This window comes from Leptodactylus fuscus, chromosome 2 (genome assembly GCF_031893055.1).
Source record: "Leptodactylus fuscus isolate aLepFus1 chromosome 2, aLepFus1.hap2, whole genome shotgun sequence".
Lineage (NCBI taxonomy): Eukaryota > Metazoa > Chordata > Amphibia > Anura > Leptodactylidae > Leptodactylus > Leptodactylus fuscus.
Genome location: NC_134266.1, coordinates 84,115,503 through 84,138,200, shown reverse-complemented (window position 1 = coordinate 84,138,200; position 22,698 = coordinate 84,115,503). Strand labels below are relative to the sequence as shown.

General features: G+C 44.4%; 1 protein-coding gene across 2 annotated transcripts in view; it reads left to right on the top strand.

Annotated features, from left to right (window-relative positions):
• Positions 1-22,698, top strand: part of PHTF1 (putative homeodomain transcription factor 1) — a 115,733-nt gene that overhangs the window by 16,655 nt on the left and 76,380 nt on the right. For both annotated transcript variants that reach the window (XM_075264085.1, XM_075264084.1), the window contains exons 5-7: positions 12,328-12,486; positions 18,973-19,129; positions 21,134-21,235. In XM_075264085.1, coding sequence (XP_075120186.1) covers positions 12,328-12,486; positions 18,973-19,129; positions 21,134-21,235 — 418 coding nt within the window. The remainder of the gene's footprint in view (positions 1-12,327; positions 12,487-18,972; positions 19,130-21,133; positions 21,236-22,698) is intronic.

The window sequence follows — 22,698 nt, the reverse complement described above, 5'->3', positions numbered from 1 at the left end:
CAGTATAATGTCCTATAGTGGCTTCTCCATGCATTATAATTAGAGATGAGCGAACAGTGTTCTATCGAACTCATGTTCGATCGGATATTAGGCTGTTCGGCATGTTCGAATCGAATCGAACACCGCGTGGTAAAGTGCGCCATTACTCGATTCCCCTCCCACCTTCCCTGGCGCCTTTTTTGCTCCAATAACAGCGCAGGGTAGGTGGGACAGGAACTACGACACCGGTGACGTTGAGAAAAGTAGGCAAAACCCATTGGCTGCCGAAAACATGTGACCTCTAATTTAAAAGAACAGCGCCGCCCAGGTTCGCGTCATTCTGAGCTTGCAATTCACCGAGGACGGAGGTTTCCGTCCAGCTAGCTAGGGCTTAGATTCTGGGTAGGCAGGGACAGGCTAGGATAGGAAGAAGAAGACAACCACAACAGCTCTTGTAAGAGCTAAATTCCAGGGAGAAGCTTGTCAGTGTAACGTGGCACTGACGGGCTCAATCGCCGCAACCCAGCTTTCCCAGGATCCTGAATGGAATACACTGTCAGTGTATTCCCGTATACCCGATATATACCCCCGATACCCGTTCCAACGGTGTGCCCCCCCACCTTCACCCCAGAAATACCCTGCAAGTCCCCTAGCAATAGAATTGGGGCTATATACACCCACTATTTTTGCTACTGCCATATAGTGCCATTGTCTGACTGGGAATTCAAAGAATATATTGGGGTTACGTGCACCCACAATTTTTACTACTGGTATACAGTGCCAGTTTCTGACTGGGAATTCAAAGAATATATTGGGGTTATAAATACCCTCATTTCTTGCTACTGCCATATAGTGCCAGTTTCTGACTGGTAATTCAAAGAATATATTGGGGTTATAAATACCCTCATTTCTTGCTACTGGTATATAGTGCCATTGACTGACTGGGAATTCAAAGAATATATTGGGGTTACGTGCACCCACAATTTTTACTACTGGTATACAGTGCCAGTTTCTGACTGGGAATTCAAAGAATATATTGGGGTTACAAATACCCTCATTTCTTGCTACTGCCATATAGTGCCAGTTTCTGACTGGTAATTCAAAGAATATATTGGGGTTATAAATACCCTCATTTCTTGCTACTGGTATATAGTGCCATTGTCTGACTGGGAATTCAAAGAATATATTGGGGTTACGTGCACCCACAATTTTTACTACTGGTATACAGTGCCAGTTTCTGACTGGGAATTCAAAGAATATATTGGGGTTACAAATACCCTCATTTCTTGCTACTGCCATATAGTGCCAGTTTCTGACTGGTAATTCAAAGAATATATTGGGGTTATAAATACCCTCATTTCTTGCTACTGGTATATAGTGCCATTGTCTGACTGGGAATTCAAAGAATATATTGGGGTTACGTGCACCCACAATTTTTACTACTGGTATACAGTGCCATTGTCTGACTGGGAATTCAAAGAATATATTGGGGTTATAAATACCCTCATTTCTTGCTACTGCCATATAGTGCCAGTTTCTGACTGGTAATTCAAAGAATATATTGGGGTTATAAATACCCTCATTTCTTGCTACTGGTATATAGTGCCATTGTCTGACTGGGAATTCAAAGAATATATTGGGGTTACGTGCACCCACAATTTTTACTACTGGTATACAGTGCCAGTTTCTGACTGGGAATTCAAAGAATATATTGGGGTTACAAATACCCTCATTTCTTGCTCCTGCCATATAGTGCCAGTTTCTGACTGGTAATTCAAAGAATATATTGGGGTTACGTGCACCCACAATTTTTACTACTGGTATACAGTGCCATTGTCTGACTGGGAATTCAAAGAATATATTGGGGTTATAAATACCCTCATTTCTTGCTACTGCCATATAGTGCCAGTTTCTGACTGGGAATTCAAAGAATATATTGGGGTTATAAATACCCTCATTTCTTGCTACTGGTATATAGTGCCATTGTCTGACTGGGAATTCAAAGAATATATTGGGGTTACGTGCACCCACAATTTTTACTACTGGTATACAGTGCCATTGTCTGACTGGGAATTCAAAGAATATATTGGGGTTATAAATACCCTCATTTCTTGCTACTGGTATATAGTGCCATTGTCTGACTGGGAATTCAAAGAATATATTGGGGTTATGTGCACCCACAATTTTTACTACTGGTATACAGTGCCAGTTTCTGACTGGGAATTCAAAGAATATATTGGGGTTACAAATACCCTCATTTCTTGCTACTGCCATATAGTGCCAGTTTCTGACTGGTAATTCAAAGAATATATTGGGGTTACGTGCACCCACAATTTTTACTACTGGTATACAGTGCCATTGTCTGACTGGGAATTCAAAGAATATATTGGGGTTATAAATACCCTCATTTCTTGCTACTGCCATATAGTGCCAGTTTCTGACTGGTAATTCAAAGAATATATTGGGGTTACGTGCACCCACAATTTTTGCTACTGGTATATAGTGCCAATTTCTAACTGGGAATTCAAAATGCGCAAGGCTCCCGGAAAGGGACGTGGACGAGGCCGTGGGCGAGGTCGGGGGAATGGTTCTGGGGAGCAAGGTAGCAGTGAAGCCACAGGGCGTCCCGTGCCTACTCCTGTGGGGCAGCAAGCATTGCGCCACTCCACAGTGCCAGGGTTGCTTGCCACATTAACTAAACTGCAGGGTACAAACCTTAGTAGGCCCGAGAACCAGGAACAGGTCTTGCAATGGCTGTCAGAGAACGCTTACAGCACATTGTCCAGCAGCCAGTCAGACTCTGCCTCCTCTCCTCCTATTACCCAACAGTCTTGTCCTCCTTCCTCCCAAAATTCCCAAGCTTCACAGAACAATAACCCCAACTGTCCCTGCTCCCCAGAGCTGTTCTCCGCTCCTTTCATTGTCCCTCAACCTGCCTCTCCACGTCACGATTCCACGAACCTAACAGAGGAGCATCTGTGTCCAGATGCTCAAACACTAGAGTCTCCTCCATCTCCGTTCGATTTGGTGGTGGATGACCAGCAACCCACCCTCATCGACGATGATGTGACGCAGTTGCCGTCAGGGCATCCAGTTGACCGGCGCATTGTGCGGGAGGAGGAGATGAGACAGGAGTTGGAAGAGGAAGTGGTGGATGATGAGGACACTGACCCGACCTGGACAGGGGGGATGTCAAGCGGGGAAAGTAGTGTGGATGTTGAGGCAAGTGCAGCACCAAAAAGGGTAGCTAGAGGCAGAGGCAGAGGTCAGCAGCTTAGGCGAAGCCAGGCCACACCCGGAATCTCCCAAGATGTTCCAGTTCGTACCCAGCCCCGAAAAACTCCCACCTCGAGGGCACGTTTCTCGAAGGTGTGGAGTTTTTTCAAGGAATGCGCCGAGGACAGATATAGTGTTGTCTGCACAATTTGCCTCTCGAAATTGATTAGGGGCTCTGAGAAGAGCAACCTGTCCACCACTTCAATGCGCCGTCATTTGGAATCCAAGCACTGGAATCAGTGGCAGGCAGCAACGGCAGGACAAAGGCCGCCTGCCGTTCACGCCACTGCCACTGCCTCTGCCACTGCCTCTGCTTCTGCCACTGCCACTGCTGACTGTGCTGGCGATGCACTCCAGAGGACGAGCCAGGACACCACTTCATCTGCCTCCGCCACTTTGTTGACTTCTCCCTCATCCTCCCCTGTTCCTGTCTTATCTCCTTCTCCTGCACCATCAAAGGCACCATCAGGCGCTTCTTTACAACAACCCACCATCTCTCAGACATTGGAGCGGCGGCAGAAATACACTGCTAACCACCCACACGCGCAAGCCTTGAACGCCAACATCGCTAAACTGCTGGCCCAGGAGATGTTGGCGTTCCGGCTTGTTGAAACTCCCGCCTTCCTGGACCTGATGGCAACTGCGGCACCTCGCTATGCCGTCCCTAGCCGTCACTACTTCTCCCGGTGTGCCGTCCCCGCCTTGCACCAGCACGTGTCACTCAACATCAGGCGGGCCCTTAGTTCCGCGCTTTGCACAAAGGTCCACTTGACCACCGACGCGTGGACAAGTGCATGCAGACAGGGACGCTACATTTCACTGACGGCACACTGGGTGAATGTAGTTGAGGCTGGGACTGCTTCCCAAACTGGCCCGGTGTACCTCGTCTCCCCGCCTAACATTCCTGGCAGGGACACGAGAAGAACACCCCCCTCCTCCTCCTCCTCCTCCTCTACCGCCTCCTCCTCCGCCACCGCCTCCTCCTCCGCCACCGCCTCCTCCTCCGCTGTTAGATTGACCCCAGCTACGAGTTGGAAACGTTGCAGCACTGGCGTTGGTAGACGTCAGCAGGCTGTGCTGAAGCTGATCAGCTTGGGGGACAGACAGCACACTGCCTCCGAGGTGAGGGATGCCCTCCTCGATGAGACGGCAATATGGTTTGAGCCGCTGCACCTGGGCCCAGGCATGGTCGTTTGTGATAACGGCCGGAACCTGGTAGCAGCTCTGGAGCTTGCCGGACTCCAACATGTTCCATGCCTGGCCCACGTCTTCAACCTAGTGGTGCAACGTTTCCTAAAGAGCTACCCCAATGTTCCAGAGCTACTGGTGAAAGTGCGGCGCATGTGCGCCCACTTTCGCAAGTCGACAGTAGCCGCTGCTAGCTTAAAATCTCTCCAGCAACGCCTGCATGTGCCACAACACCGGCTTTTGTGCGACGTCCCCACACGCTGGAACTCAACGTTTCAGATGTTGAATAGAGTGGTTGAGCAGCAGAGACCTTTGATGGAATACCAGCTACAAAACCCTAGGGTGCCACAAAGTCAGCTGCCTCAGTTTCTCATCCATGAGTGGCCATGGATGAGAGACCTTTGTGACATCCTACGGGTGTTTGAGGAGTCCACAAGGAGGGTGAGCTCTGAGGATGCGATGGTGAGCCTTACAATCCCGCTCTTGTGTGTTCTGAGAGAATCCCTGATTGACATCAGGGATAACTCAGATCACACAGAGGAGTCAGGGATAGCATCCGATCCGTCACAGCTGGAGAGTAGGTCCACACATCTGTCCGCTTCATCGCGTTTAATGGAGGAGGAGGAAGAAGAGTTTTCCGATGATGTGATGGTGATACAGGAGGCTTCCGGGCAACTTCGAATCGTCCCATTGTTGCAGCGCGGATGGGTAGACATGGAGAATGAGGAGGAAATGGAGATTGAACTTTCCGGTGGGGCCAGAGGAGTCATGCCAACTAACACTGTGGCAGACATGGCTGAGTTCATGTTGGGGTGCTTTACAACCGACAAGCGTATTGTCAAAATCATGGAGGACAACCAGTACTGGATCTTTGCTATCCTTGACCCCCGGTATAAAAACAACATCTTGTCTTTTATTCCGGTAGAGGGGAGGGCCAATCGCATCAATGCTTGCCACAGGCAATTGGTGCAGAATATGATGGAGATGTTTCCAGCATGTAACGTTGGCGGCAGGGAGGACAGTTCCTCCAGTAGGCGACCAAGTTCTCACCGGTCCACACAAACGAGGGGCACACTGTCTAAGGTCTGGGACACCTTGATGGCACCCCCTCGCCAAAGTGCCGCCACAGAGGGTCCTAGTGTCACCAGGCGTGAGAAGTATAGGCGCATGTTGCGGGAATACCTTTCCGACCACAGCCCTCTCCTCTCCGACCCCTCTGCGCCCTACACGTATTGGGTGTCGAAGTTGGACCTGTGGCTTGAACTTGCCCTATATGCCTTGGAGGTGCTGTCCTGTCCTGCCGCCAGCGTCCTATCTGAGAGGGTGTTCAGTGCAGCCGGTGGCATCATCACTGACAAGCGCACCCGTCTGTCAGCTGAGAGTGCCGACCGGCTCACTTTGATAAAAATGAACCACCACTGGATAGAGCCTTCATTTTTGTGCCCACCTGTGTAAAGCACCCCAACATGAAACTCCATGTCTGTACTCAACCTCTCCAATTCCTCCGCATCCTCATACTCATCCACCATAAGCGTTGCACAATTCTGCTAATACTAGGCTCCCTCCAACATGATTTCCCCCAACTCTGCTGGTTAGAGGCTCCCTCCACCCTGATTTCCACCAACTCTGCTGGTTAGAGGCTCCCTCCACCCTGCTTTCCCACAACTCTGCTGGTTAGAGGCTCCCTCCACCATGAATTGGTCCAAACTGGGCTGGTTAGAGGCTCCCTCCACCATGAATTGGTCCAAACTGGGTTTTTTAGAGGCTCCCTCCACCATGAATTGGTCCAAACTGGGGTTTTTAGAGGCTCCCTCCACCATGAATTGGTCCAAACTGGGGTTTTTAGAGGCTCCCTCCACCATGAATTGGTCCAAACTGGGGTTTTTAGAGGCTCCTTCCACCATGAATTTGCCCAAACTGGGCTGTTTAGAGGCTCCCTCCACCATGAATTGGTCCAAACTGGGGTTTTTAGAGGCTCCCTCCACCATGAATTGGTCCAAACTGGGGTTTTTAGAGGCTCCCTCCACCATGAATTGGTCCAAACTGGGCTGGTTAGAGGCTCCCTCCACCATGAATTTGCCCAAACTGGGCTGTTTAGAGGCTCCCTCCACCATGAATTGGTCCAAACTGGGCTGGTTAGAGGCTCCCTCCACCATGAATTGGTCCAAACTGGGGTTTTTAGAGGCTCCCTCCACCATGAATTGGTCCAAACTGGGGTTTTTAGAGGCTCCCTCCACCATGAATTGGTCCAAACTGGGGTTTTTAGAGGCTCCCTCCACCATGAATTTGCCCAAACTGGGCTGTTTAGAGGCTCCCTCCACCATGAATTGGTCCAAATTGGGGTTTTTAGAGGCTCCCTCCACCATGAATTTGCCCAAACTGGGCTGGTTAGAGGCTCCCTCCACCATGAATTGGTCCAAACTGGGCTGGTTAGAGGCTCCCTCCACCATGAATTGGTCCAAATTGGGGTTTTTAGAGGCTCCCTCCACCATGAATTGGTCCAAACTGGGCTGTTTAGAGGCTCCCTCCACCATGAATTGGTCCAAACTGGGGTTTTTAGAGGCTCCCTCCACCATGAATTGGTCCAAACTGGGCTGGTTAGAGGCTCCCTCCACCATGAATTGGTCCAAACTGGGTTTTTTAGAGGCTCCCTCCACCATGAATTGGTCCAAACTGGGGTTTTTAGAGGCTCCCTCCACCATGAATTTGCCCAAACTGGGCTGTTTAGAGGCTCCCTCCACCATGAATTGGTCCAAATTGGGGTTTTTAGAGGCTCCCTCCACCATGAATTTGCCCAAACTGGGCTGGTTAGAGGCTCCCTCCACCATGAATTGGTCCAAACTGGGCTGGTTAGAGGCTCCCTCCACCATGAATTGGTCCAAATTGGGGTTTTTAGAGGCTCCCTCCACCATGAATTGGTCCAAACTGGGCTGTTTAGAGGCTCCCTCCACCAGGAATTGGTCCAAACTGGGGTTTTTAGAGGCTCCCTCCACCATGAATTGGTCCAAACTGGGCTGGTTAGAGGCTCCCTCCACCATGAATTGGTCCAAACTGGGTTTTTTAGAGGCTCCCTCCACCATGAATTGGTCCAAACTGGGGTTTTTAGAGGCTCCCTCCACCATGAATTGGTCCAAACTGGGGTTTTTAGAGGCTCCCTCCACCATGAATTGGTCCAAACTGGGGTTTTTAGAGGCTCCTTCCACCATGAATTTGCCCAAACTGGGCTGTTTAGAGGCTCCCTCCACCATGAATTGGTCCAAACTGGGGTTTTTAGAGGCTCCCTCCACCATGAATTGGTCCAAACTGGGGTTTTTAGAGGCTCCCTCCACCATGAATTGGTCCAAACTGGGCTGGTTAGAGGCTCCCTCCACCATGAATTTGCCCAAACTGGGCTGTTTAGAGGCTCCCTCCACCATGAATTGGTCCAAACTGGGCTGGTTAGAGGCTCCCTCCACCATGAATTGGTCCAAACTGGGGTTTTTAGAGGCTCCCTCCACCATGAATTGGTCCAAACTGGGGTTTTTAGAGGCTCCCTCCACCATGAATTGGTCCAAACTGGGGTTTTTAGAGGCTCCCTCCACCATGAATTGGTCCAAACTGGGGTTTTTAGAGGCTCCCTCCACCATGAATTGGTCCAAACTGGGGTTTTTAGAGGCTCCCTCCACCATGAATTGGTCCAAACTGGGCTGGTTAGAGGCTCCCTCCACCATGAATTTGCCCAAACTGGGCTGTTTAGAGGCTCCCTCCACCATGAATTGGTCCAAACGGGGGTTTTTAGAGGCTCCCTCCACCATGAATTTGCCCAAACTGGGCTGGTTAGAGGCTCCCTCCACCATGAATTTGCCCAAACTGGGCTGTTTAGAGGCTCCCTCCACCATGAATTGGTCCAAACTGGGCTGTTTAGAGGCTCCCTCCACCATGAATTGGTCCAAACTGGGTTTTTTAGAGGCTCCCTCCACCATGAATTGGTCCAAACTGGGGTTTTTAGAGGCTCCCTCCACCATGAATTGGTCCAAACTGGGGTTTTTAGAGGCTCCCTCCACCATGAATTTGCCCAAACTCTGCTGGTTAGAGGCTCAATCCACCCTGATTTTCAAAACAAATGTTGGTGCCAACCTCAACTTACTACAAGGGCCAAATTCACTGCTGGTGACAAGCTGTCCTCACTGCAAGTGCCAAATACACGTTTCAAGGTGTTTTCCTACTGTCAGAGAGGTGGTATTGAGTGTGTAAAGTGTGTAGTTGTTAGGCTGTGATGTTGGGGTAATAGAGGTTCTTTGGTGTGTTAGATGCCCCCAGACATGCTTCCCCTGCTGTCCCAGTCTCATTCCAGGGTGTTGGTATCATTTCCTGGGGTGTCATAGTGGACTTGGTGACCCTCCAGACACGGATTTGGGTTTCCCCCTTAACGAGTATCTGTTCCCCATAGACTATAATGGGGTTCGAAACCCGTTCGAACACACGAACAGTGAGCGGCTGTTCGATTCGAATTTCGAACCTCGAACATTTTAGTGTTCGCTCATCTCTAATTATAATGTCCCATAGTGTCTTTCACACAGTATAATGTCTTTGAGGGACCCTCCATGCAGTATAATGTCCCTGAGTGGCCCCTCCATGCAATATAATGGTTGCTACATTAATAAATCCCACATACATACTAATTTTCTCACAAAATCGGGTTCAGCCAAACCCACATTTTTCTGGGGTTCAGCTGAACACAATATTTTGGGGGTTAGTCACACACGAACTACAATTATACATTGATGGTCTCTTTGGACTATTAGAGTTTAATTAGCAAATCTTTGAATCCTCACTTCTCTGTGCATCCAACCCCTATATATATATATATATATATATATATATATATATATATATATATATCCCACAGCGGCCCCTGCAGCCTATATTTTTTGCTCCAAAGTGGCACAATAGACTGTGGGGCATAAAAGAGGTTGCAGGGGGCCGCTGTGGGGCATAATAGAGGTTACAGGGCCCACAGTGGACCCTTCAAGCTTTATTATGCCCCGCAGTTGCCCGCCCCACAGTTGCACACCCATGAACTATTATTATACTTGGGGGTCTTTTCAGTATAATAGTTGAGGGTAGTGGTTACATTTTATAACCTTCTCACAAGGGGTTACGTAGAGGACACAGTTCACCCTCTTATAAGTTTATAGAGGAGAGCTGAGTAGTATCTCCATAGACAAGGGCCAAGTAGAATATTGAGAATAACAAAGTAGGTTTTGGAAGATAACAGAATACTATTATGTAATAGCAAAACTGTAAAACTGACTCTGTAGAATTTCATCTCATTTTTGTACAGAATGCTTTTGCTAGGGGCTCTGTCTATTTTCTGAAAGGTTTTATTCACCCAAGCTTATTTCATGCTTGCATTACTTGCCATATTTGAAAGGTCCCAACTATGCGTAAAGTTAATGGAGTGATAAGTTCAGTGCACAAATAAAGGTGCTACAAGCAGAAGGCAGACACCAGTGGATAGGTTTCTATGACAGGTTTATTATCAATGCATCAAGACACATACATTGAGGTTCCTAGGTGCAAAAGTTACAAATGATGAAGCTGATGTGCCCATACAGTGTTAGCCAAAGTATTGGTACCCCTGCAATTCAGATAATACTCATTTTCTTCCAGAAAATGATTGCAATCACAAATTCTTTGGTATTATTGTCTTCATTTAATTTGTCTTCAATGGAAAACCACAAAAAGAATTGTCAAAAAGCCACATTAGATATAATTCAACACCAACATAAAAAAGGGGGTGGACAAAAGTATTGGTACTGTTTGAAAAATCATTTGATGCTTCTCTAATTTGTGTAATTAACAGCACCTGTTACTTACCTGAGGCACCTAACAGGTGGTGGCAATAACTAAATCATACTTGCAGCCAGTTGAAACGGATTAAAGTTGACACAACCTCTGTGCTGTGTCCTTGTGTGCCACATTGAGCATGGAGAAAAGAAAGAAGACCAAAGAACTGTCTGAGGACTTGAGAAGCAACATTGTGAGGAAGCATGAGCAATCTCAAGGCTACAAGTCCATCTCCAAAGACCTGAATGTTCCTGTGTCTACTGTGCGCAGTGTCATCAAGAAGTTTAAAGCCCATGGCACTGTGGCTAACCTCCCTAGATGTGGACGGAAAAGAAAAATTGCCAAGACATTTCAACGCAAGATTGTGCGGGTGGTGGATAAAGAACCTCGACTAACATCCAAACAAGTTCAAGCTGCCCTGCAGTCCAAGGGTACAACAGTATCAACCCATACTATCCGTTGGCGTCTGAATGAAAAGGGACTGTATGGTAGGATACCCAGGAAGACCCCACTTCTCACTCAGAGACATTAAAAAGCCAGGCTGGAGTTTACCAAAACTTACCTGAGAAAGCCAAAAACGTTTTGGAAGAATGTTCTCTGGTCAGATGAGACAAAAGTAGAGCTTTTTGGGAAAAGGCGTCAACATAGAGTTTACAGGGAAAAAAAGAGGCCTTCAAAGAAAAGAACACAGTCCCTACAGTCAAACATGGCGGAGGTTCCCTCATGTTTTGGGGTTGCTTTGCTGCCTCTGGCACTGGACTGCTTGACTGTGTGCATGGCATTATGAAGTCTGAAGACTACCAACAAATTTTGCAGCATAATGTAGGGCCCAGTGTGAGAAAGCTGGGTCTCCCTCAGAGGTCATGGGTCTTCCAGCAGGACAATGACCCAAAACACACTTCAAAAAGCACTAGAAAATGGTTTGAGAGAAAGCACTGGAGACTTCTAAAGTGGCCAGCAATGAGTCCAGACCTTAATCCCATAGAACACCTGTGGAGAGATCTCAAAATGGCAGTTTGGAGAAGACACCCTTCACATCTCAGGGACCTGGAGCAGTTTGCCAAAGAAGAATGGTCTAAAATTCCAGCAGAGCATTGTAAGAAACTCATTGATGGTTACCGGAAGCGGTTGTTCACAGTTATTTTGTCTAAAGGTTGTGCTACCAAGTATTAGGCTGAGGGTGCCAATACTTTTGTCTGGCCCATTTTTGGAGTTTTGTGTAAAATGATCAATGATTTGACTTTTTTTCATTCTCTGCTACATCTCAGGTGTAGCAGACCTGTGCGCTCAACTCTGCTACACCTAAGATGTAGCAGAGCTGTGCGCTCAACTCTGCTACACCTGAGATAGGACCACAATGGAGACTGCTGTAGACCGACCTTAGACTTCGCCTCCTCACAGACGAGCCTCCAGCAGAACCAGCATTGATTGGCCGAATGCTGTACACTGTATAGCATTCGGCCAATCAACGCTGGTCAATACATTCCTATGGGAAAAAGTCAGCTCTTATGAGAAAAAGTCAGCTCCCACATAATACAGGTACTTGGGCATGTTCGATGCCCCCAGGCATGTTTCCCCTGCTGTCCCAGTTGCGTTCCAGAGGTGTTGTCATCATTTGCTGGGGTATCATAGTGGACTTGGTGACCCTCTTTAGTCGAATAGTGGCTTCCCCTTAAATGAAGCTTTTTTCCCAATAGACTATAATGGGATTCAATATTCATTCGAATAGTCGAATATTGAAGGGCTATTCGAATCGAATATCAAATATTTCACTGTTCGCTCATCTCTAATCTTTATTTCTATTTTTCTTTGTATTTCAACACATTTATGAAGGTTGTCATCAATTTGTTTGATAACTAATAGAATATGAAGAAGTTTAATAAAGATACATGAGAGCTTCTCCTCAAATATTGACATATATAATGGTTGTTTCTATTCCACAAGTGTACGACTATTGTATACTGTACATAATTGCCAGGGACTTGGGGGTTATTTAGTATCTGCTACAAGAGCAAATATATGATCTCATAGAGAGTTACTTATCATTTATTTCAGGTTCCACATTTGCCAAAGCTAAACCAGAAAGCCCATGGACATCCCTCACTCGGAAAGGGATTGTAAGGGTGGTCCTGTTTCCTCTGTTCAGCAAGTGGTGGATGCGTGTGACCAGTCCTGGTGTCTTCACATGGCTATTGGTGCTTTACATCATGCAAGGTATAATGGAGTTCACATAATCTAAAATTATATACGCTTTATACATTTTTTGCCATAAAATGGATGAGATTATCAGATATTGAAAACAGTTTCTACTGAATGATGCTTATTCTGGGTAGATTTGTACATGTTCAATTATAGACCTAACAGTGACAACAAGAAGGAGAGAAAAAATCTAAATGAATCAGCATATTACATAAATGTATAAATAAATAAATGCAATACAAATGTAGTAGTGCTGAGTCTGTAAATGCAACAGTTTAGTTTGTCATTTTGCAAACTACAGTTTGCCATTTGCATTGTCTGTGGTTTTCCATAGAACTCCTATAAAGTCTGTATGTAAACATACAGTAACAAACATACAGTGGGGCAAAAAAGTATTTAGTCAGTCACCAATAGTGCAAGTTCCACCACTTAAAAAGATGAGAGACGTCTGTAATTTACATCATAGGTAGACTTCAACTATGAGAGACAAAATGAGAAAACAAATCCAGAAAATCACATTGTCTGATTTTGTAAGAATTTATTTTCAAATTATGGTGGAAAATAAGTATTTGGTCACCTACAAACAATCAAGATTTCTGGCTCTCACAGACCTGTAACTTCTTCTTTAAGAGTCTCCTCTTTCCTCCACTCATTACCTGTAGTAATGGCACCTGTTTAAACTTGTTATCAGTATAAAAAGACACCTGTGCACACCCTCAAACAGTCAGACTCCAAACTCCACTATGGTGAAGACCAAAGAGCTGTCAAAGGACACCAGAAACAAAATTGTAGCCCTGCACCAGGCTGGGAAGACTGAATCTGCAATAGGCAACCAGCTTGGATTGAAGAAATCAACTGTGGGAGCAATAATTAGAAAATGGAAGACATACAAGACCACTGATAATCTCCCTCGATCTGGGGCTCCATGCAAAATCTCACCCCGTGGGGTCAAAATGATCACAAGAACGGTGAGCAAAAATCCCAGAACCACGCGGGGGGAACTAGTGAATGAACTGCAGAGAGCTGGGACCAATGTAACAAAGCCTACCATCAGTAACACACTACGCCGCCAGGGGCTCAGATCCTGCAGTGCCAGACGTGTCCCACTGCTTAAGCCAGTACATGTCCGGGCCCGTCTGAAGTTTGCTAGAGAGCATTTGGATGATCCAGAAGAGTATTGGGAGAATGTCCTATGGTCTGATGAAACCAAACTGGAACTGTTTGGTAGAAACACAACTTTTCGTGTTTGGACGAAAAAGAATACTGAGTTGCATCCATCAAACACCATACCTACTGTAAAGCATGGGGGTGGAAACATCATGCTTTGGGGCTGTTTCTCTGCAAAGGGGCCAGGACGACTGATCCGGGTACATGAAAGAATGAATGGGGCCATGTATCGTGAGATTTTGAGTGCAAACCTCCTTCCATCAGCAAGGGCATTGAAGATGAAACGTGGCTGGGTCTTTCAACATGACAATGATCCAAAGCACACCGTCAGGGCAACAAAGGAGTGGCTTTGTAAGAAGCATTTCAAGGTCCTGGAGTGGCCTAGCCAGTCTCCAGATCTCAACCCTATAGAAAACCTTTGGAGGGAGTTGAAAGTCCGTGTTGCCAAGCGACAGCTCCAAAACATCACTGCTCTAGAGGAGATCTGCATGGAGGAATGGGCCAACATACCAACAACAGTGTGTGCCAACCTTGTGAAGACTTACAGAAAACGTTTGACCTCTGTCATTGCCAACAAAGGATATATAACAAAGTATTGAGATGAAATTTTGTTACTGACCAAATACTTATTTTCCACCATAATTTGCAAATAAATTCTTACAAAATCAGACAATGTGATTTTCTGGATTTGTTTTCTCATTTTGTCTCTCATAGTTGAGGTCTACCTATGATGTAAATTACAGACGCCTCTCACCTTTTTAAGTGATGGAACTTGCACTATTGGTGACTGACTAAATACTTTTTTGCCCCACTGTATATATACTATATCTATATCTGCTAAATTAATTTAAAAAAATATCCTGAATAAAAGGTCTTGATTTAAGAGGCTGGTTGTTAAAGGAATAGCTAACATCTTTGTATGGAGATTCTACAGAACAAGGGTTGAATATTTATGTAAGCAGCATATTTTAGTTTTGCATTTTAGCCGGAGTGCTGTAGTGCAGTAGCCGGCACTCTGGCTCTATTGCGCAGGCGTGAAGGGCCGAAAGATGTCAAGAAGAGGAGATGTCCGTCCCCCAGAGCAAGTGACGTTCCATGCCCAGAAGGTCGAGAAGACAGGTACAGTCCTATGAAAAAGTTTGGGCACCCCTATTAATCTTAATCATTTTTAGTTCTAAATATTTTGGTGTTTGCAACAGCCATTTCAGTTTGATATATCTAATAACTGATGGACACAGTAATATTTCAGGATTGAAATGAGGTTTATTGTACTAACAGAAAATGTGCAATACGCATTAAACCAAAATTTGACCGGTGCAAAAATTTTGGTACCCTTATCATTTTATTCCGGTATGCCCTCGCATACGCAGTCGACTCTGCTCAGGCGTCGGGCCGGGCAGAGCCAACCGCTGCGCCGGGAGAAGACTTCAAGGAGAATCCTGCCCAACCCTCACTCGTGGACTTGGTAAGTATAATGTTATCGAATTTTGCGTACCCCTGAAATGAGCATTTCCCCCCATAGACTATAATGGGGTTCGAAATCCGTTCGAACAGTCGAACAGTGTGCGGCTGTTCAAATCGGATTTCGAACCTCGGATATTTTAGTTTTCGCTCATCTCTAGTTAGGAGTATTCAAATCAATAAAATGATAAGGGTGCCCATACTTTTGCACCGGTCAAATTTTGGTTTAATGCATATTGCACATTTTCTGTTAGTACAATAAACCTCATTTCAATCCTGAAATATTACTGTGTTCATCAGTTATTAGATATATCAAACTGAAATGGCTGTTGCAAACACCAAAATATTTAGAAATAAAAATGATTAAGATTAATAGGGGTGCCCAAACTTTTTCATAGGACTGTAAGTATGATGAGGGAGTGGGTGTGGAGTTAGATAGGAAGGGCTAGTAATGGGCGGGGTAGGTAGGGAAACAGGGAGAGTGAGAAAGAGAGGGGAGAGAGTGAGAAAGCGAGGTGGTGTGAGCCAGCTCAGAGTGACATCATGGCTTTTGTAGGAGAACAAGAAGACGCTCATATAAACAAATGCAGAAGATGCCAGGAACTCACAGAGAAACCCAGAAATCACTCAAAACACTGGAAAGGTATACGAGTGCACTTATTAACCTATTAATAGCACTAGCAGACCTTTTTTGAAAAAAAATTGCTCAGAAAACCCCTGTATAAAAGTGAATTTATAAAAGCTAAAAAAAAATATGATATACTGATGATATATTTTTTTTAAACTTATGTCTGACCTAGATTTGAATTAGCCATGTTCGGACCTTATCTCATGCAGGTGTATACCTTCAGGAGTTGTCAGATTCTTAAATTAACATGGTCGCTTATTTTTTGTCACAAAGTCATTAGTAGATTAAAAGGTTCAAATAAAACGGTTTCTCTGATAAAGTCTTTGTAGTTGGCACAGAAAACAACTCTGTGAAGTCTGGCACATAAGATTAGTCATTTCCCAACGGGCCCCCGGTGTAGGATTTGTCACTTGTTAAAGAGAGAATGGATTTAACTGACATGAAGGCAATGTAAGGTTGATTATTGTTACTTAACCTAATTATGTCAAGATTTTTTGTTTCTGTATAACCTACAAAGACAAGTATAGCAGTCTATCAGCAGTACATTATTTGTAAACCTAATCCCAGTACCTTGTAGAGGTGATTCTACTGTTTCCAAATATTCCTCTGCTATTCAGCTTTGGGGCCCCATTTTCATCTAAATTGCTATCTTTCATATGCAAAGGAAAAATGCTTTTACCAGGAACCTAGAGCACTTTTCTCATAATTTACTTGAAAGTGGGGCTCTAAAGCTGAATAACAGACATATTTGGAAACTGCAGAATCACCTCTGCAAGACACTGTATTAGGTTTAAAATTTGACTAGTAGAATACCCACAGCTTCGCTCGCAGAAAATATGTTAAATTGTTGGTTATGCTGGCTAAAGTAAAGTTTTCAGTGTCACACTGTAATTGACATTTTCAGAGCGCTACAGTAAATCTTTTTTTTTACTTAAACATACCTCCCAACTTTTGAAGTACAATAAGAGGGACAAAATGTGTGGCGCACTATGCGTGACATGGGAAATTTAGCTCCTCCCACTTTTGTTGACTCCGCCCATTCTCCCATTTATTTTTCATGTGCCCCCACACAGTATAATCCTCCTACAGTCACCCGTAAATTATATTCCCCCCTCCATCTCCATCACCCAGATTCATGTCCCCCCTTCATCTGCCCCCTAGTTTCATGTTCCCCCTCCATCTGCCCCCAGTTTCATGTCCCCCACTACATCTACCCCAGTTTCATGTCCCCCTTCATCTCTGTCCCCAGTTCCATGTCCCCCTCCATCTCTGCCCCCAGTTTCATGTCCCCCCATCTCTGCCCACAGTTTCATGCCCCCCTTTCAACTCTTCCCACAGTTGAGTTTTATATATATAGATTTACTATTTACAGGCTTTCTTTAACTCCACTGCAGCAGCAAAGCATAAGAAATTACGCATTGCACATCTAAGTATTGAATAGAAGTGGCAAGTTTCCCATACTGAAACACACAATGGGACTGGCATTTCATACTGGCTCCAGCCTCTTTATTAATCAGGCACACAATAGAATACAGCAATACAATACAATTCAAAAAGCTTTTTTGGCACATCCGAATAGGTATTTGGCATTGCCAAAGCAAGTAGAGTGGAGGGTGGGCGTAGAGTGGATGGATGCGTGAGAGGGTGGGTGGTTTGGGGTAAAATAGTCCTTGGAGTCTCATCGTTCTCCTCGTTTGGTGGCAGGTGGTGGGTATGGGTGTGTGATTTGGGGTAGTCCTTGGGGTTTCATCTTCCCAACATACGACTGAATGGAGATCTACATCAGTTTGGGACTGGTGTAGATCTCCATTATAACTCATGGCAGAAAACTGTTGTGAACTATAATGAATATGTCTCAGTCCACATATGCACAATATGGGGAGCGTGGTGCAGAACAAGGGTTGTGGCACACATTTGGCTCAAGAAACGGCTTTATGCCAAATGTACACCATAATATCATCCTTCTGTATCAGAGAAGACCAACAATCCTTTTACATGATAACTATTTGAATACCTGATCATTTATCCTTATACATTTCTGTTTTTAGCAAAATTGAAAATTTAGGTACCTCTATGAGGAATTATGACAACCAATTCTAATTACTTGAGTTTATAGCCAACAGATCATTGTTAAATCAGCAGAAACTGAGAAAAACGGAATTTAGAAACTGATTTATAAATCTTTTAGGGGATGCAGTAAAGTTAAAAAAAAAAAATAAATCAGATATGACGTAGGCAACTTTCTGCCCCTCCAGTGAGCCTGAATAGGGCATCAACATATCGTATATAACAGTGGAACTATGGTGCAAAAATTACAATTAAAGCAGAAAAAACAGTTTGAATGTGAAGGAATAAGATTGTAAATCTTGTAAAAAATTGTAAAAAATAGTCTTCTTTATGACAGATCCTAAAAAATAAGACTCAGGGCTCGTTCACATCTGCGCCCGGTCTCCGTTCTGCAGATTTCCGTTTCCTGCACAAAACAGAGGCAGGAGACGGAAACCTGCAGGACTCTTTCATACCCATTCATTTGAATGGGTTTGAAAGATGTCCGGCCGTGAGTGGCGGTGAGCGTTTTATGCTCTCCGCTGCGAAACCGTCTCTTTTTAAACCGGGCACAGAGTCGGACATGCAGTACTCTGTGTCCGATTTAAAAAAAAAATGGTTTCGTGGTGGAGAGCATAAAACGCTCACCACCGCTCACGGCCGAACCTGATCTGACAGGTTTCCGTCTTCTGCATGCGGAAGACGGAAACCACAGAACGGAGACCCGAACGTAGGTGTGAACCTAGCGTCAAAATAGTAATGGGTATTAATGGGTTAAGCCTTGAAAAAAACTATTTGCAGTTTAGTAAAATAGGAAACAGCTATTATATTGTTACACTTGTGTAATATATATCATATTTTATATGATATCATGTAAAAAAAAAAATAGATAAAGACATAAAAGTAAAGAATGATGCTGCTATCTGAGTTTCTCCACCTGAACAGCACAGACTTCATAGCGGCTTGATCCTTCCCTCCTGTTGCGTTCATGGTTATCTCATCTCTATTTTCCAGTGTTACTGCACATCCCACACTCTTAGCTGTTTCTATCACGTGTGGGCTGAGATAGAATTACTTTATTTTTTTAATCTCCTCTTGCTGCCAAAATCTGCAGAGATGTTATATGGAAGTTGTGTGATTAATGCTTTGTTTTCCATTTTGCTTCCACTTAGTTTCTTGTTCATATACTGTTTTCACAGTGACAACTCTAGTACTGTATTGCATGGTCCCCATGGCAAGCGTAAGTGAGCAGGCCGGACCAATGTGCCTGATGCTGCTCCTTGGAACGGTTCATTGCCAGATTGTCTCCACACAGGGCAACAGGGTGTCAGGGTCAAATGGTGGAAAGAAACAGAGGTAGGAGTCCCACAATATGGTTTTACTGTCTCTCTTCTTTTTTACTTTTTACTGTATGTGATTATTATGTTAAAAATCCTTTACTCCAACATGCATGTGACCTTTGTGACCAGATATTCAGAATTATTGGATATAGAAATAGACATGTCACAATATGTTTTTTTTTTGTTTTTTTTAAATCTTTTTCATGTTTAAGTATGTCTTTTTAGAATGGGAGGAAATCCATGCAAACACGGGGAGAACATACAAACTCCTTGCAGATGTTGCTCCTGGGGGGATTCGAACCCAGGACTCAAGCGCTGCAAGGCTGCAGTGCTAACCACTGAGCCACCGTGTTGCCAACAATATCTATTTTGACCCTGTCAAAGCCCATTGTAAGGCAGATGCTTCCTTCCCTCTCCTAATTATTTGTCCTCAATGTATATCAGTCTGCAGCATCTAAGGAGCTGTTCTCCTGAGGATCTGCTCCAGCTTTGGCTGAAGAATGACTGAGACTCGAGACTTACAAGGGGTGTCTGGGGATTTTATATTAATTAGGTAAATTAATCTAAACTCCCCAGACAACCCCTTTTATAATAATTCTTTGTCCTACTACAGGCAAAGCATAGCAGTGATTCTCCTGCTGCATCCAGTTGTCTTACATAGTTGTAATACCACACATGACCACAAGGATAACTAATTTATGACAATTTTATAACTGTATTTTTCAAGCAATATATGTACATATACAAATAAATTTTAAAATAGAAGAAACAGTATACACAGGGTTTAGTTGACCTTTGTTTCAGCAAGTAAGGGGTCCTCAGTAGAGATGAGCGCGTAGTGTTCGTTCGAGTAGGTGTTCGATCGGATACTACGGTATTCGAGATACTCAAACTCGATCGAACACTACTAGCTGTTCGAAGTTTAGGGTTCGATGCAGAACCAGCATTGATTGGCAGAATGCTATACATTCTGCCAATCAACGCTGGTTCTTCTCTTACTTTTCCGAAGTGTTCTCGGCGCTGCGTCCCCGCGTCTTCTTCCGGGTGGAATTCACTCTGCCTTGGCATCCGGCCTAGGCAGAGCCGACTGCGCATGCGCGGGCATGCCCTCGCATGCGCAGTCGGCTCTGCTCAGGCGTCGGGCCGGGCAGAGCCGACCACGCATGTGCAGTCGGCTCTGCCTAGGCCCAGATGCCTAGGCAGAGTGAATTCCAGCCGGAAGACGCCGCGGGGGCGCTGCGCCAGGAGAAGACTTCAAGGGGAATGCAGCCCGACTGTCACTCATGGACTTGGTAAGTATAATTGTATCGAATTTTGCCTACCCCTGAAATGAGCATTTCCCCCCATAGACTATAATGGGGTTCGAAATCCGTTCGAACAGCCGAACAGTGTGCGGCTGTTCGAATCGGATTTCGAACCTCGGACATTTTAGTGTTCGCTCATCTCTAGTCCTCAGCACTCAGACCCAAACTGATGACATCTGGTAGGTCAGTATTTAAGAAAACACATCGTAAAGAGTAAAGTAAGTTATTTCTTGTGTTTCTAAACGCCATTGCGTGTTATATATAGCAAGAATTACAGACGATATAAGTATTACACAATAAATGTTTCCATTCATGTTACTTCCCAAAATGTAGACTAAAGCTATGAAAGCACTGCAGATTAAAATAGAAGCCCCCAGAAGAGAACATTTATTTGCATATCCTTTATATTGTTTTTCCTTAAAAAATACAGGTAGTGTTGTTGAAAATGTTGCTTGAGGATGTCATAGTAAGTGATCTGCAAATTCCTCGTCACATATGTGATATCGTTTCATAGACAGGGCCATTACAAATAATGAATTATGTTCAGAAATGTAATGCTCTTTCCCTAGAACAGAATTGCCTCTTATTAAAATGGTTTTATTTTTTTATGGTAAATATACAGCGCTATAGCTACTGCAAAACAAGTGATTAAACGCATTTGCCTAGGGCCACTGGTTAGAAATGGTCTTATAATTATTTAATTTGCTTTTATGTAGAAAATTACACAAATCGCAGAATGGCGATGGCAAAAAGGAATTCAGCAAATATTCAAAGGCACCGGTTTTCTGCAACCCACTGAAATCCCTTCTCTGCAAGAGGTGAGCATATGGGATCCTGAAATAGGTTTGTGCCATGCGAACATTAAATGGGACGCTGGTAGTTGAAAAAACTAATTTCTACCCATGGTGTCCATCATGTGACAAATCCTGCTCTGGATCTCAAGTGGGAATAAAAGAAATTCTTTTGCTTATGGCAGGCATACACTAAAAGTTCTGAGGATCTTCTACCTTCCAACTAACTTTTCACTCATCAGATGTTAGGCCTAGTTCACAACTGCGTCGGTAATCCGTTCGGGGGAGTCTGTATGGGGAGCCCCCCAAATGGCTGCTGAACGCATTGGCAAGCGGTGTGCAGTGAAAGCACACAGACCCCATAGACTATAATGTGGATGCGCATGCGGACAGGAAAGTAGATCATGAACTACTTTTCTGTCCCCATGTTCTGTGCAGAGACCGCGTGGAAAGCACACAGACCCTATTATAGTCTATGGGGTCTGTGTGCTTTCACTGCACACTGCTTGCTAATGCGTTCAGCAGTCCGTTCGTGTTGTCCCCATGCGGACTCCCCCGAACAGATTACCGACGCAGATGTGAGCTAGGCCTTAGGAGCTTCCTCAGTGGTGCCCTAGATGACTGCCTACTTTGCCTACTCCCTGTCCCAACCCTGATGTCTCTTATAATGGTTTAACCCAACCAAATCACCATAAAATATCTTACAGAAAACTGCCGTGATGGCAACTTAAAGGCTAAATTTTTCCTGAATGTTCATGTTGTATTGTTTCTTTCTTCACTCTGTCTCCCCTCATATGGCTCATGAACAAGTTTATGTTGCAAACACCCTTTTAAACCAGTATTAAGCATATAACAGAGATTCCAATGCTAGAACATCTTTAAGGGGATGCTTGAGTGGAATTTTGCATAATCATATTTATGCTTAAACAAAGCCTTGGGTAGAGTAGATAAATCTGCTTTGCATAAAGAGTCATTTGCATAAATGCAAGACTTGTGTTTCACTTTCCGTGTGCAATGCTTATCAATACATCTAACAGAGATTTGTAATTCTAAAAAGAATGCAGTATAAGACATTGTTCTATTATAAAAGCAATGCTATCCATTTGTGAACATAATTCTAGTTGTATTCTCCGTTAATGGACTATATTTATTATATTTAATGTGCGCCTGTTCAGAAAAATCTAGAATCTATTTTGTCCTCCAGGATGAGGCATACTTTTTACTTTTTTTATCTGTGTCTTTATTGAGCCATAACTTTTTTTATTTTTCCATTCACGTACTTATATGACAGCTTAATCTTGCCAAGACAAGTTGTGCTTTTAAACGGGACCATGAACAATGGATTAAAAAAACTTTTATTTTTTGCATTTTGCTTTACGTCACTCTCAATATGGTATAAATGACATGCTAACTCTATTCTTTGGGTTAGCGATTACAGGGATGCCTAATTTATCAAGTGCTCTTTGTTTTACTGCTTTTATACAATAAAA